Source organism: Anopheles nili, chromosome 2, assembly GCF_943737925.1.
Source record: "Anopheles nili chromosome 2, idAnoNiliSN_F5_01, whole genome shotgun sequence".
Classification (NCBI taxonomy): Eukaryota; Metazoa; Arthropoda; class Insecta; order Diptera; family Culicidae; genus Anopheles; species Anopheles nili.
Window position 1 is genome coordinate 62882015 of NC_071291.1, and position 14050 is coordinate 62896064.

The following is a 14050-nucleotide window of genomic DNA, read 5'->3' on the forward strand; positions in this document are numbered from 1 at the left end:
CCTTTCGTTTTGTTAGCATGTCGCTTTGATGGAGTTTGAATTATGCAATAAAAAACGGTCAATATAATGGAGGAAGTACATACATGATGGGATAACGAAGTAATATTTGATATTTAACTATCTAAATTGTTTCTCTGACATATACTGCTTTGTTCATTTAAAATTCAAGTGCATTTGTAGTCCTAGAGTTCGCATATATTTCAATTTAAAAAGCTACTTAATCATTGCCATTCGAACATGTAAAATACGTAATACATAGTGAGAAATAAGTGAGTATCTAGCCTAAAAGGAGGAGTTAAAACAAAAGTCAATGTGTTATGATACAGTACACATTATCGATCAAAAGAATCTAATGAATGTAATCTATCATGAGAGGTGAAGAGAGCTCATAATTTTATCTAAATTGACCTGGAGCTGCTTTAACTCCATCAGTACGTTCGCGTCGATCTTTCGGAGCAGCGATTCATCCACAACTTCCATCTCCGTGGGCCTGATGGAAAGCATTCCGTTAGACACGGGAATGTTGACGTTAGCGGTGGATTCCAGCATGCTAAAAGTACGAAAATAAAAAAAAAACTCTCAAATAAAATGGTATACGATCAACTCGGTTCGTACTTACTTTGCGGTGACGACTGGACTGCCTGTGACCGAAAATACCGACTCCCCTAGCTTGGCATGGCGGATCATTGCCATTGCTGTGTACGGCTGCACTTTGGGTGTGATAATTCCGTACCCACGGTCAGCACTCGCCGCTTTCGGTCGGTTAACGAATGATGTCTTTGTTTTTGCCCGCGACACGCGCTCCGAGGCCGGAATACTGGGCTTGATGGCGGACCCGGGAATCTGCGTTTTTCCAGCGAATGCACTCTGCGGTGCAGGAAACAGGCCGCGACTGACGTGAGGTGTGACGATGGAATTTGCCGATTTGCTACGACGTCGTATTCTTGCAGACATGAGCGGACCGACCCGTGCCTTTGAATGGGACATTAACGATCCGGCACGGTACGCATCTCCTTGTTCGCTTTCCTCTGTAAGGTAACCTTTTGTTGTAATGACCGCGTGAACAACAGGATTTTTGAAATACCAGCCACCGTGTGATGTATCGTGAGAGATGACAAAGGCATTGGGAAAAGAACGGTATGAAAACAGACACCGGTTAGTTACAGTGAAGCATAATTAGTTGCAGTGCAGTGATAAACCAGCATAGTGCAAAGAAACAGTGTATAGGTTACTTGTTATAGCAGTTCTTGCGAACTTACCATCATCTTTTGATTTTTTACGGCAGGACTTTTCCAATAATGCACTCATGTTGGCGCTGATCGTTTGATTTAACGGTGCAGATTTGTTGAGCTCTTCAGGGCCAGCTTGCTGCAAAGATTAATATATATATTATTAATAATTGGACATATGCATCACAATACATTAAGGTTTCTAGTGAAAACACAATGGCAGTCCAACTTACCATGGAGCGTAGTTCGCCCATAGTAAGCGAGAGCAAGTTGTTTGGTATGCGGGTTCGCATAAACTCGAATGCACGATTCAATTTGTCCATATCGTTCTGGAATTTGAGCTCAATGTTGGTTAGGTGGCAGTCCGCTGGAAATAGAATGAAAAAATGCCGTTGTTAGATACTTTCACCTGGCAAAGACGGAGACGCCATATACTTACACATGACGTCGAAATCACGCAGCTTCATTTCGATGTACATCTTTGAATCGGAGCTGTTTTGGCCACGCTTCGTAGCCGTGCGTGTTACCTTCGTACGCACCATTATATTTTACTTGAATTAAACGATTCTACAGCCCAGAAAGAAACGATTTTGGGATACTTGATTCGCGTCGTGGTGCAAAAAAGTTCGTTAACAACCAACTGACACAAGCGGGAAATACGACTGTTTGAAGTTTGTTTGTATGATTGCTCGTTCGAGCACTCTCGCTGTCAGATGTGCTCAAAACTGCTCTACTTTGGTTATGTTTCCGTTTGTATTCAGATAATTCACGTGCGTCAATTGTTTACATATCTTCAAATTGCTTTATCGATAGAACATTACAAGAAAGTATCATGGGATCAAGTTGCAAAAATTCTCACATGTAATTGCATTTAAAATCACAGGCCACTGTGATTTTGCGCGGCTGTGAACGGTGCACAATATGCAAACAAAGTACTCGAGTCGTCATTAATGGCAATTAAAAAATTTCCCCACCAAAGTCCAACGCGCCCGAAATCTGGGGTGGAAAAGGAATCACCCGGGCCGTCCCGGCCAAAAACGTTTGCTCGGACGCAAACTGCTCGACGGACGGCCACCAGCAGCAGCGCAGCAGATTTTGAAACCGGACTGACAGTTGCTTCCGAAGGACAAAGCAACGCGAAGCAGGCAGTGGAAGCGACCGGAAAGGCGGCGCTGCATGCGCGCGCGGTGCTCAAGATGTTTGTCTGCTTGCCGCACGACCCGCGTTCCGCCCAGCGAGCGACTGACGACGGAACGGGACGCACGGTGCGGGAACGGCCGGAGAGCACGGCGAAGCTGCTGCAGCTTGCTAGCCTTCTGGAAATCGCGCATCACGAAGGAACCGGATTGGTCGGCGTGTACAGCGTGATGTAGTAGGCGATGCTGCAAGCACCGCCACCGTCACCGCAGTTGGTTTCCGCTCGGATTGAACCGCGCCGCGCGTTCGTACGTCTGAATGTGCACAAGTGCAGAAAAGCCGTCGACGGATACACACGACGACGAGTCTCGCAGGTTTCGGGTCCCCGGGGCGGTGCTGGGCGCGCTCTTACCGTACGTGAGTGTATTAGTGCGCGGACCGTTCTCGTCGACCAGCGCTTGTAGTTCCCCGTACAGCGCGTTTCGCTCGCGTGTGGCTCTGGACGGTGGTGCGGTGGGTTTGACACACGGACACGGCCCCACCCCCTCCCCCCAATCGAACCGCTCTCGGTCACCCCTAGCTTGAAGCGGGTGTGTGTTTTTCAGCATTGCCGAGGGCTGCACCGGATGTGTCGCGGTTGGCAGCCGCCATTCGGATTTCGGATTTCGGTTCGGCTCGCAGGAACGGTGGTCCGCACGTACGCACCGCGCCAGTATTGTGCCAGTGGGTGAGCGTGTGTTTTCGTCGGTGAATTCGGGTGCGTCACGCCCGCTGAAGGACACAGCCACCGATTGTGGGCTTGTAACTTTCAGGTTCTACGTGTACATATCACGGGTGCCCCAGAAGTGGGAAAGTTCGTACCGTGCGCCGGTAGGGCGATGGAAGATACGGGGGGAACAAAAAGTCGTGAGCAAGCGGTGTATGGAATGGAGGTGCCACTGCTGCCTTCCGGTTTGACCTCGCCTTTTGCGAACGAGAGAGCGACGTGTGAGAAGTGAAACCTGGTGCTCGGAACTAGATTCCCCGGACGTGGGGAATACGTTGTATCGGTGGTTACCATCGTCGTCAACCCGTCGCCACCGTTCACCCGTGGGGTGGGAAGGTCCGGGTTCCGTGCGAGAAAGAGACAAAACAAGTGCGGGGTGCGGACACGCGATTGTCGTAATACGGGACAGTCCGCAGTACATCCGCCGGGGAGGAGAAAGAAACCGAACGTGCGAGCGTGCGTGAGGGAGAGAGAAAGATAGAGTGTGCGAGTGAGAGCGAGAGAGTGAACCATCGGGTCGGGTGGTTGTCGTCGATACCGCGGCAGCGGTTGCTGCGATAGCGTAACGTGTAAAGCATAAGCAGCCGACGGACAGGAGGAACGCGAACCGGAACGGAGGACCAGCCCCGAGGCGGAGCTCCTATCGACCGGCACTCCCACCCAGCCCCCCCTCACCCACACCGAAAGGAGAGCCACACGGACAGCAGCAGCTGCAAAACCCTGTTCGACGGGGCGTACTACGCACGTTCGCGATGGAACTAAAGGCGGAGAAAAAAGACCATGACGACGACGAAAGCGGTGTACGGCGGCAGCAGCGCAACGTAGCCGCAGGTGCGGTGGCGAACGGTGACGGAATGTCGGACCAGGAGATTGTGGAGGTCGGCATCGACGAGGATCACATCAAGTTTCTCACCAGCATGCACTCGGGCGACGATGAACCGCCAACGGTCAACGGTGGACCAGCACATAACCACCGGGCAACGGGGACGTCGGTGGTTGCGGGAATGACGGGACGCAACACCCATCAGCGGGCTGCGGTAAATGGGGTCGCACGGAATGGTGGCGTACTCGTCACCGGTCGTATCTCCAATGGGGCGATGAGTACCACCACCAGCGCCAGCAGCGTTACCAATACCAAGCAGCATCATCAGCAGCAGCTGCTGCAGCAACATCGGCCTTCCGTAACGCTCGCCCAGCGGCTGAATGGCATTTACATCGGTGGCAATCGCAACGGCGAACTTCAGAGGCGTATCAACGGAACCGGGGATGGGCTGCTCGTCGGTTACAGTGATGATGATTCGGACGAGGACGACGACGACGATGATGACGATGATGATGATGACGACGACGATGAGGATGACGACGATGACGACGAGGATGAGGACGTGATGGTCGTCGCTGCGAACATCCTATCGAAGACGGCGCAGAGGTCATCGTTGCTCGGTACGTGTGTGGCAAGTCGTCACTTGCACCATCACAGCAGGCTCGGAAAACCCGGAAGTTTTTCTGGTGGTTGGTTTTGGACAGCAAAACGGGAAACGGTATTAATACGCTTTATCCTTCTCTTGCAGGCACCGGAAGGACGTATCAGTGTGACGTGTGCCCGAGGATATTCCACCGACCGGATCATCTGCGCTATCATATGCGCATTCACGAGAAAAACAACCCGTTCGAGTGTAAGCTGTGCTTTAGCGTGTTCGCTTCGGATCCGGCGTTCGCGCACCACATTCGCACGGAGCATGCCGGGATGGGGTTGGCCGATGCGCTACCACCGGTGCCGGAAACGGAAGCGCACTTTGCCTGCACGTACTGCGAGAAAACGTTCACCGACACGGTGGAGCTGGAGGAGCACCTGCACCAGCAGCATCTCGGGGACCGACCGTACAAGTGCAACATGTGCCCGAAAGCGTTCATCCGGATGGATTTTCTGCAGTGCCACTACCTGAAGTACCACAGCTTTCACCCGATGGAGGACGAGGAGGATGTGCAGGAGCAGTTGGAGGTGCCACCGCAGCATGGTTTTACCAGCAACACTGCGATAGAGACGAATGAAGTCGATCTGTTGGATCATCGGGTCAAGCGGCCGAGGTTGATGGTGCGAAAGATTGAAGATTTGGTTGATGACCGGATGCAGACGGCAGGAATTATGGGTCTCATGAAGGCTGGTGTGTCCCGGAGGACGTCCCACACCGGCACGGGCACGAGTATCTCGAGTGACGATCACCGGGATTACGAGGACGATGAGGATGGTGACGATGAGGGAACGGGCGCTGAAAGCAACGATCAGCAACATTTTCTACTGCGGAACGGACCCACAATGACCGTCGGTGGGCGCAGTCTCCTACCAAAGCTGGCTGGAGGAAATAGTCGGTTGATGGCGGATCAGCAACAGCAGCATCTGTTGAAAAAGATGATGCCGGTTCCGGTGCAAGAGTGCCCCAAACATAGCTGTCCCGTATGTGAGCGCCGGTTCGTCCGCGAATCGGATTTAATGCTGCACGTTCGAACCCATCCAGGTAAGCGTGGTTTGTTGGGTGTTTTGGTCCGGCTGGTGCTAACGTTCGTTTGTGCTTCTAGATCTGCCCACCTTCAAGTGTCCGCTGTGCGAATTGGCCTTCATCGGGTCTGACTATTTGAAAAACCACCTGAAAAAGCACGTCATCGGAAATGGTGAAGATCCGGGCGCACCGGGAGCCATAGACCTGAAGTCAATCGCGGTGGCAACGGCCGATTCGACGAGCGGAATGCAACATTCCTCTGGTAAAAGTGGGACGACGGATTCGACACGCACGGCGCTACCCGTCTCCGCGGGTGCTAAACAACCGAAACCGCTCGTTACGTCGAAGGCACCATCCACCGGTATATCACTGCTGAAGCCGATCGAAGAACGCAAACCGCCCGACCACCAGCAGGAGTACTGCGTTAAGACGGCCGATGGCAAGTTCATGTGTACGGTGTGCGAGCGGCTCTTTTCGCACCAGCAAACGGTGCGTATTCACTTCCGCATCCACACGAACGAAAAACCGTACAAGTGCACGTTCTGCCACGAGTCGTACATCCGCTCGGACTATCTCGAGCGCCATTTGAAGGTGCATTTTAAGGATGGGGTGTTACCGGCGGCTGCCATAGCTAGCATGGCAGCGGCGGCGGCAGCTGCGGCCTCGACAACTACCCCAGCCGGTGGTGGTGCTAGTGTCGGAGGTGGTTCCAGGTCAGCTGCATCATCTCCTCCGCCTGCCGTTGTTAAACAAGACACTCCTGCTGATTCCCCTGCCCCGAGTGGTGGAGGATCCTCCGTGGCTACCGGAAAACCGCTCATCGGTCGGGCAGGATTGGCCCCGGAAAACTATCATTTCACCGAATCGAACGACGGCCAGTTTGTGTGCAAAATCTGCGATACGGTGTTCAATCAGGTGGCCTTATTGCGCAAGCACGCCCTGGCACACACGGAGGAGAAACCGTTCCATTGTGAGGTTTGCGATCGGTCCTTCAATCGGGTAGACTATCTGAAGGAGCACTTTAAGTCGAAGCGGCATCTGCAGCTGGTAGCGGAAGCGGCCGCTGGAGGGGACAGTAGCGCTGTGGCAAGTCGCTTGGATGACGAAGGTGACGATACCACGATGGATGGACTGTCGGTGATGGGGAATCGATCGAAACCGGTCCATGGACTGCTCGGTGGGAGCAAAACCAGCTCCAAGCTGGTGTCGCCTATTGTGCTGTCGACCAGGGGAGGCATGGTGATCAATAATCGAGACGGAACCGTATCAGGGGGACACAACAGTAGCAATAGCAGTACTAGTAGCAGCAGCAGCAGCAGCAATAGCAGTAGTAGTAGCAGTAGCAGCTGCAGCAATAGTAGCCCCCCGAAGCAACACAACGGATCGCCGGGTGAGGCAGAGACGCGCGGCGAGTTCCATCGGTCGGATTACGAGCGTACCAGCGATGGACGGTACAAATGCAATCAGTGTGATAAGACGTTTGTTACGGTGGTCACACTCAAGATGCACTGCCGGTTGCACACGGGTGAGAAGCCGTACACCTGCCCTCAGTGTGATAAATCATTCATCCGGTCGGATTATCTTAAGACGCACGAAAAATGCCACCGTCAGCAGTCGTTTCTAAGTATGCTCTCGCTGACGACTTCGAAGGAACCAAGCACGGCCTCGGAAGCGGGTGATTCGGACGGTGATGGTGAACCGGAAGATAGGTTAAACCGACCGCACGAGAACAGTCGGTCTTTGTTGGGTGGGAACGCAATCAATGGGGCTGGTGGCACTGAAGAACAGCACCAGGACGAAGAGGATGCGGAGCAGCAAAACGAAGATGATGAAGACGATTCTGGGGAGGAAGAGGAAGAAGATGAATCGGAAGACAGCGAGGACGAACAGGTAAGCAGGACCTCAGCATCGTTCGGTAACAGTTGTGATTATGTTGCTGGTTTTTCCTTGTCCATTGCTAGGTGATCGAGGTGATGGTAAAAGAGGCAAGTTGCTCCGAAAGCGAGGAGGAAGACGACGAAGAAGAAGCCGAAGAGGACGATGACGAAAATGATGACCCAGAGGAGGGACATGCACAGCAACAGAGGCAGAACCTTTACGCATCTGTGAATGACAACAGTACAAACCGATTCGCGTCCGGAACGATGTAAGCATTATGGCCTTATTAATGGGATGGATTTTTTATTAAATCACCGTCGTGTGCCGTAGGGTCGCTTCGGAAAGTCAGCATCGAAAGCACAAAGAAAAAAGCCCGAACAAACAAAGGAATCGTCCAAAAGTCTCTCACCCCTCGAATGCATCGATAGCACCACCGACCAGCGGTGGTGATAGCAGCAATAATGGGTATGACCACGAGGACGACAGCACCTCACAGGCGAGTGGACCTGCCACCGGACTCCAGTACGGAGGTCAGGACGCGGCGCAAAATGACCAGAAGGGCAAACATCGGTGTCCGATGTGCAACAAGCCGTTTGCATGGCCCAAATCGCTCAAGATCCATATGCGCACGCACACGGGGGAAAAACCGTACAAGTGCGACGTGTGCGGGAAATGCTTTGGACGCTCGGATAGCCTGCGCGGGCACAAGCGGACCCACGTGGACGATCGGTTGCTGCAGTGCCATTTGTGCGACGTCAGCTGCTCCAACGCGACGGACCTGGTGCAGCATCAGTATGCCGTGCATGGCTTGCAGCCATTGGAGAGTTAGAGTCTGCAGGGGAATCAGAGAGATTCTACTGGCGCACAAAACAACCACCGATCCGCGAGCGTGATCCGGCGTGATAGCTGATACTTTTTACAAAGAGTATAATACGATTGTATAGACATAGACCACCCCCCATCGTCTTCATCCACTACAAACCTAAGGTACAATTTCAGACTGCTTCTTGGAGGTTCGCCCGTGCAACACACGAACGGCGCTCCTGCTTTAGAGTCTAATTGAATTTCCACCGGGACACAAGAGCGCGCGTTTCGCCGCTTGTGGTGTAATCTTGTGTATATTATAAACTTACGTACTTACATTTTAAAACCTGAAACACACTGCGCGCAGTATCGCAGTTTTAATAAATGATATCGATCACGAAAGTAATTTATGCTGTTTGTGGTTATCTTTTATTGTTGAACTTTTGTGTATATTTGAAATCGAAATAAAAACATATTAAATTATAGATGGTTTGTTAACACTTTCGTCATCCATGCGATCACTGTCGGGAACGCATGCGGTCTACGGGGTGTTGCAATGCTGTTTTGCTTAAATTTATGCAGAAATGCAAGAATAGTGTTGCAATAAACAATGTAATAATGAGATATAACAGTAGAATATTTTATTTGTTTAGAATTACGCTTTATTTGATATATTTTGCAAAATTTTAATATATAGCTTTGACAAAAAACATCGAATTCGATGAATGTTTTGAGTGCGATTTGACGTTTCTAATTTGCTGGCGGGATGTGTATCCCTGCGCGATCCTTTCGGAGGGAATTAGCGGTGAAAGTCAGTAGTAGTCCTTAAAATATGATTTCGTTTTTGTTTAAAATGTTGTTATAGAAATTAGAAAATTCCACACCAGTGTCACGAGCTTAAGAATTTGTAACACACTTCTTGCTTAGAATATATTTCAATCCGCAAACTAAACAAATAACAGCTGTTATCGTCAATTTCATTACATTCTGCTAGTTCCATTCATTTGAGTATAAATGCAAGCCTATAGTGATGTTATATATTTGAGACTGTGATTTTTACCGATACCTATTTATTTGTAAAAACGTTTTGACTTGTTTTCGACTTCGAAGCTGGTATAGTATAACCTTAGTCGCCTCCATTTTCTACATGACCCAAAGTAATACCTCGTGGTTTTAATTTTCTTTTCAGTGATATACTTCTATTGTAATGGTGCGTACCAAAATCTCTCGAAATGCTGCGTCGAAACGGAACCGTGCCAGTTACCAGGAGGAGCGCTTCGCTAACGCAATGCGAGAGTTCGAGATAGTGTGTAAGAGACGTTCTGTGTACCGGAAAGCGCAGCTTGGCTTATTTCATTAACAATGGATTCATTTTAATGCCCGTAGCCGAATCCTTTTTGATGTCGTTGGATGCGAAGCTAGATGCAGACCTGGAAAGAGCGGATTGGCTGGGAAGCATGATGAAGGATCGTATACCGAAAGAGATGCTTCAGATGACCATGGGTGATCTTCGGAAATCCGGTTGCAATCTGTTTGTCGATGTGCTTAATATGGGCCCTGTCCTGGAGCCGATGCAGACGGGAGCCAACGCGAGTCAGCTGTCCGTCGAGTCCGGGGAATTTCCAGTGTGTCCCCAAAAGTCGTTCCGTACCGACGATGGCTACCAAACGGAGGATAACACGAAGCACTCGCTGGATGTTATGGCATCAGCGAAGCCTTCGAAACGACCGATCGGACCGTTAGCTTCGGCGATGAAGAGCACTTTTTCCCGGCGACGCAGTAACTCGGTATCTAGCCACGCAACTACTCCAGCTAAACCAGTCCAATCGTCGATGCTGTTTGGGTTGAAAGCGAAAAAAATCGACGTGCGAACGCCGGCTGTAAGTAGGAGCATTTTTGCCGGTCCTTCGGAACGCTTTTCACGATCGAAACTTCGCACACCGATGGCAGCGGCTAACAAGGACGATCGCCCTCGGACGGTCAGCGCCGATCGGGGTATGAGCCAGATCACTCTCAAAGTTCAACCAAATACACCGCTAGCCTTCATTCGCCATCCAAGGGCGGGCGAGAGCGTGTATTCGCTCACCGGCAGCCCCGTGGTCAACTCGGTTATGCACAAGAACACGGCCAACGTTAACATTCCCGTACCGAACGGGGTACTGTCGCTTCAGCCAACCGATCTGGAAGATGTCGATGCGGAATCCATGCCCAAGTTAGACTTCGCCACGCTGGAACATTTGAAGAAATTGCAGGCAAATCTGAACAAAATCATGCAATACGCTGAAGAATGTAATTTTCATATCAATCAGTGATGTAAACGTAAGGGCATCATTAAAACAAGATGCGTTTTGTGTGAAGTGATTTTAGATAAACTTTATTTTGTCACAAATTCCTGTATGTAAATATTTTAATAAACTTTTTATTATGAATGCAAAACCAGTTCTTCTTGCGCATGTAATTTGAAGCTGTACAGGAAGTAATATAAAGAGATTACGATCATTTTACCCTCCAAAAAGCTCTAGGACTCGTGGGTCGAGGGAAAAGCGTTCAGTTGATGACAAAAAAATTCATGTCGAATGCAGTAGAAAGAAATTAAAGCATATGAAAAATGTTGATGGTGACACGTGATATTATTGGATGAAATATCATTAGTAATCAATAAAAATAATAATGGTTAAGCCAAGCATCTTATCTTAAAAAGAGTGCTTATGTTTACTCCGAAAGTGGAAAAAAATGTTATAAACCTTTGCAAAACCTGGCCAGCCTTTCCAATTATTGCTCGGTTTAAAGTGCAATTTCCGGTATTAACCCATAAAAACTAGAAAGAAAACTGAAAGAAATCCTTAGCATCCTAAAATCCTTTCTTTGATAACCCTCGACCCCGTCTGTGCGGTACTTTCAACCTGCGACGCACGAAACGCGGTTCGCCAAAACCCAGAAAGCACGCGCAGCCTCGCGCCGCAAAACGGAGAATTTTTGGCATCAAATTTTGCCATCCAGAAATCGGCTAAAATACCAGGAGAACATGACCCGAAGAGGTTGCTACCAGCTTGGTACTTGTACGCAAGTACGATGTAATCAGTGATCTCGCTCACACGCCTTGCCGACTCTCTTGAGCGTTATCAATCCATATCGTCGCTCTCTCCAGCGTGTGATTATCGGCATCCTATCTCTTTTGCATTCGATCGTTTATCGCTCTAAGCGTACGGTGGGATCTTGGTGGCTGTAAACCATGAGATTACAACAGGCTGTCCTGTTCTCTCATGGATTAGCTAGCCACCCCCTCTGAAGTGATAAGCCGATCCGCCATCATATTTCCCCGTCCATGTTCGAAAATTTAATTGGTTGTTATGTGTTACTTATTTACTAGTGAAATTACTTACTAGTGAAACTATTAGTGCTATTGCCTCTTGCTCCTGTTACAAAATCTTGTGATCCTGTTACAAATCTCAGTTCGGTGAGTGGTAGCAGTTGAATTCGTTTCTTTTCCAAAACCATGTTGAAGCTGTGATTTGTTTATATAACATCAGTATGTCCGCTCGATAAATAAACAGGTCCGTAATGAATTATCAACAGATATAGTCCAGGTGTGGGTCGAAAAGAGGATTCCTAAATCCCTTAACAAATGTATTAACATGTGTTAACATTAGCAATAAAGTATTACCGAAAATGTTGGATGAAAAATCACAAAAAAGTCTCTAAATAATGCCTACAATTTCGATCCGAAAGAAACCCGTTAAATCGACTTATTAGTGAAACAAAATCTTAGGTACAGTTCAATTAATAATTGAACTCATAATTTAAAACATAACTTGTTGTAGCGATAACGAATTGGAATGGTTTGAAATAGATTTACTTTATAACACAACACGATAAAATCATGCGCTCACGTTTGTTGAAACATCTGTCGAGAGTCGCATAAAGAGTCCGAGTGAGATCATATTCAGGTTCTGTGTTGTATTGGAACTGTTGCTGCGCTTCATGACCTCTCGTAAATATAAATTAGCATTGGAGTTAGGAATGTGCACCAACCGCAAGATGCGTGATGGCGTTCTTTGTTAGGTTGTTATAAAACTGATTCCATCTCCGTCTGATCGTAAGCTCAGAGAGAGAGAGAGAGAGACCAAAAACAACAAATCTCCTGGACAACATGACCGTGCCGTAGCATCGAGTCTTGGGGGGGGGGGGGGGTCAGGTTCCTGCACAAGATACGACCAATCTAAGCTAACTGATAGATAATGCGATGGCTAGAGCTTGATGGTCTAGCTCGATCGCCCAAGAATCGCGATTGCGGTGGTATCCTTGACCACAATTTGAACCCAACCGAAGACGACACTCGGGGCTCACTTTTACTTCTACCGGGGCCATTAGTTTTTGTTGTTGTTGCAGGAGACGACGATGGCGTGTGGACCGTCCAAGCTTATTACTGCTGAAGCCAAATCGTCTCGACCGGGAACCACATCCGTGGTCAAGGGCCGGGCCACGATACTGGCGTGTCTGGCGTGCGAAGGTCGAACCGTTCCCGGTCGTCTGTTGGCGGGTCTCGTTTTCGGATCATGTACGGATGATTATTTTATGGTTATGTTTTCTTTTGCTTGCTTCCTTCTCTCGTTGCCTGCCATGCGCCTGCCACTTCCCGCTCCCCGGATGCTGTACTAATGGATGCGATACAGCGTTTTATGTGGCCCGTTGGTGGAGATTGCCTCCGATCGGCTTACCGGTGTGTATCGCGAAAAAAAAGAACGTCTCGTTACCAATGATCATGCCGTCGTTGTGGGGTGGTTTTGCGCGGCAGAAGAACCAGCGTCCGCTTTAAGAGTGATTTGTCATTTCTCTGTGCTGGTGCTTGGAGAGGGAACTTGCACAAAGTAGTAACACGATGTGAATTGCTCGAATCCGTCCGTGGACCGGAACAATGGAATGAATTGAATTAAGTGTATTATGGTGGGGCAGTTCACTATTTAGTTATTTTTCATTATTAAAATAAAAAAAGGTGATTCAAATAACTCTCCATCGACGAACGAAATCGCCGTAATAAATATCATGCATTGCTAATAAATCACTTATAGCAGGCAATTAAACGAGCATTGCTTTAAATTGAAATTGAAATAATTGTGAATTCCAATTCAAAGCACCATCTTAAATGCTCATCTCAACCCCAAATCGATCGGAACAAAAAATTCGCTCTCGCTTGAACCGGAGGTTCGTCGCTTGACGTGGCGCTTAAGTCTTTCGTGTTTAAATCGTTCTGCGAGCGATCCCACGAGCGGCGTCCTTGAACATTGCACCCAGTGCCGTATCGGTTCGCGTACGGAGACCCAAGGGAGCCTTCTTACCCTCGACGGGAGGAAAACACCGACCAAAGCGCGGTATCGTAAAATAAAACAAAACAAAAAACAATGTGCGCCCAAGAAACCCACGCCGGACACGAGCATCGACATCGGCATCGTAAACAATAACAATTCACGGGCACAACCGTGGCATTCGGCACCGCTCAACATAATAAGCCAATCGACATCATCAGGCACCGATTGACCGCGGGTTTTGCTGGGCCGAAACGAAACGCACAAGGGCACAACGATGAACCACTCAATAAACCCGAATCCGTTCCCGCATTTTCCCATACAAAGTGATACGAAACGTCAGGTTCGATTACGTGTCCGGGTGGGGCCCCCCAGTAGAACCTTCCTCCCTCCCCCCCAGCCACGTCCCACCGAAAGGAATGGCGTTTTTTTCTG

The 14050-nt window shown here is 49.2% G+C and overlaps 3 protein-coding genes across 3 annotated transcripts; 2 read left to right on the top strand and 1 right to left on the bottom strand.

Moving 5' to 3' along the window:
* Positions 1 to 366: 366 nt before the first annotated feature.
* On the bottom strand, positions 367 to 1792 carry LOC128720327 (borealin-like). The gene is made up of 5 exons (XM_053813991.1): positions 1669 to 1792; positions 1463 to 1596; positions 1260 to 1368; positions 620 to 1040; positions 367 to 550 (listed from the first exon to the last, which is right to left on the bottom strand). Exons 1-5 carry the CDS (start codon positions 1769 to 1771, stop codon positions 367 to 369), a joined length of 951 nt encoding a protein of 316 aa, XP_053669966.1. The 5' UTR covers positions 1772 to 1792.
* A 2092-nt stretch (positions 1793 to 3884) lies between these two features.
* Positions 3885 to 8639, top strand: LOC128727765 (zinc finger protein Xfin-like). The gene is made up of 5 exons (XM_053821709.1): positions 3885 to 4575; positions 4704 to 5648; positions 5710 to 7520; positions 7592 to 7776; positions 7839 to 8639. Exons 1-5 carry the CDS (start codon positions 3885 to 3887, stop codon positions 8335 to 8337), a joined length of 4131 nt encoding a protein of 1376 aa, XP_053677684.1. The 3' UTR covers positions 8338 to 8639.
* Positions 8640 to 9305: 666 nt separating this feature from the next.
* On the top strand, positions 9306 to 10624 carry LOC128720087 (borealin-like). The gene is made up of 3 exons (XM_053813732.1): positions 9306 to 9425; positions 9502 to 9622; positions 9699 to 10624. The coding sequence occupies exons 2-3, from the start codon at positions 9520 to 9522 to the stop codon at positions 10622 to 10624; spliced, it is 1029 nt and encodes a 342-aa protein (XP_053669707.1). The 5' UTR covers positions 9306 to 9425; positions 9502 to 9519.
* Positions 10625 to 14050: the final 3426 nt, after the last annotated feature.

What these genes read in the sequence shown, in the direction of transcription:
- LOC128720327 (XM_053813991.1), bottom strand. Translation starts at nt 1,771, where the DNA reads ATGGTGCGTACGAAGGTAACACGCACGGCTACGAAGCGTGGCCAAAAC. An exon ending in TGGGCGAACTACGCTCCATG is followed by an intron (nt 1,369 to 1,462) that starts GTAAGTTGGACT and finishes TAATCTTTGCAG; the next exon opens with CAAGCTGGCCCTGAAGAGCT. An exon ending in AGTCCAGTCGTCACCGCAAA is followed by an intron (nt 551 to 619) that starts GTAAGTACGAAC and finishes TCGTACTTTTAG; the next exon opens with CATGCTGGAATCCACCGCTA.
- LOC128727765 (XM_053821709.1), top strand. Translation starts at nt 3,885, where the DNA reads ATGGAACTAAAGGCGGAGAAAAAAGACCATGACGACGACGAAAGCGGT. An exon ending in GCAGAGGTCATCGTTGCTCG is followed by an intron (nt 4,576 to 4,703) that starts GTACGTGTGTGG and finishes CTTCTCTTGCAG; the next exon opens with GCACCGGAAGGACGTATCAG. An exon ending in CGATTCGCGTCCGGAACGAT is followed by an intron (nt 7,777 to 7,838) that starts GTAAGCATTATG and finishes CGTGTGCCGTAG; the next exon opens with GGTCGCTTCGGAAAGTCAGC.
- LOC128720087 (XM_053813732.1), top strand. Translation starts at nt 9,520, where the DNA reads ATGGTGCGTACCAAAATCTCTCGAAATGCTGCGTCGAAACGGAACCGT. An exon ending in GCGAGAGTTCGAGATAGTGT is followed by an intron (nt 9,623 to 9,698) that starts GTAAGAGACGTT and finishes TAATGCCCGTAG; the next exon opens with CCGAATCCTTTTTGATGTCG.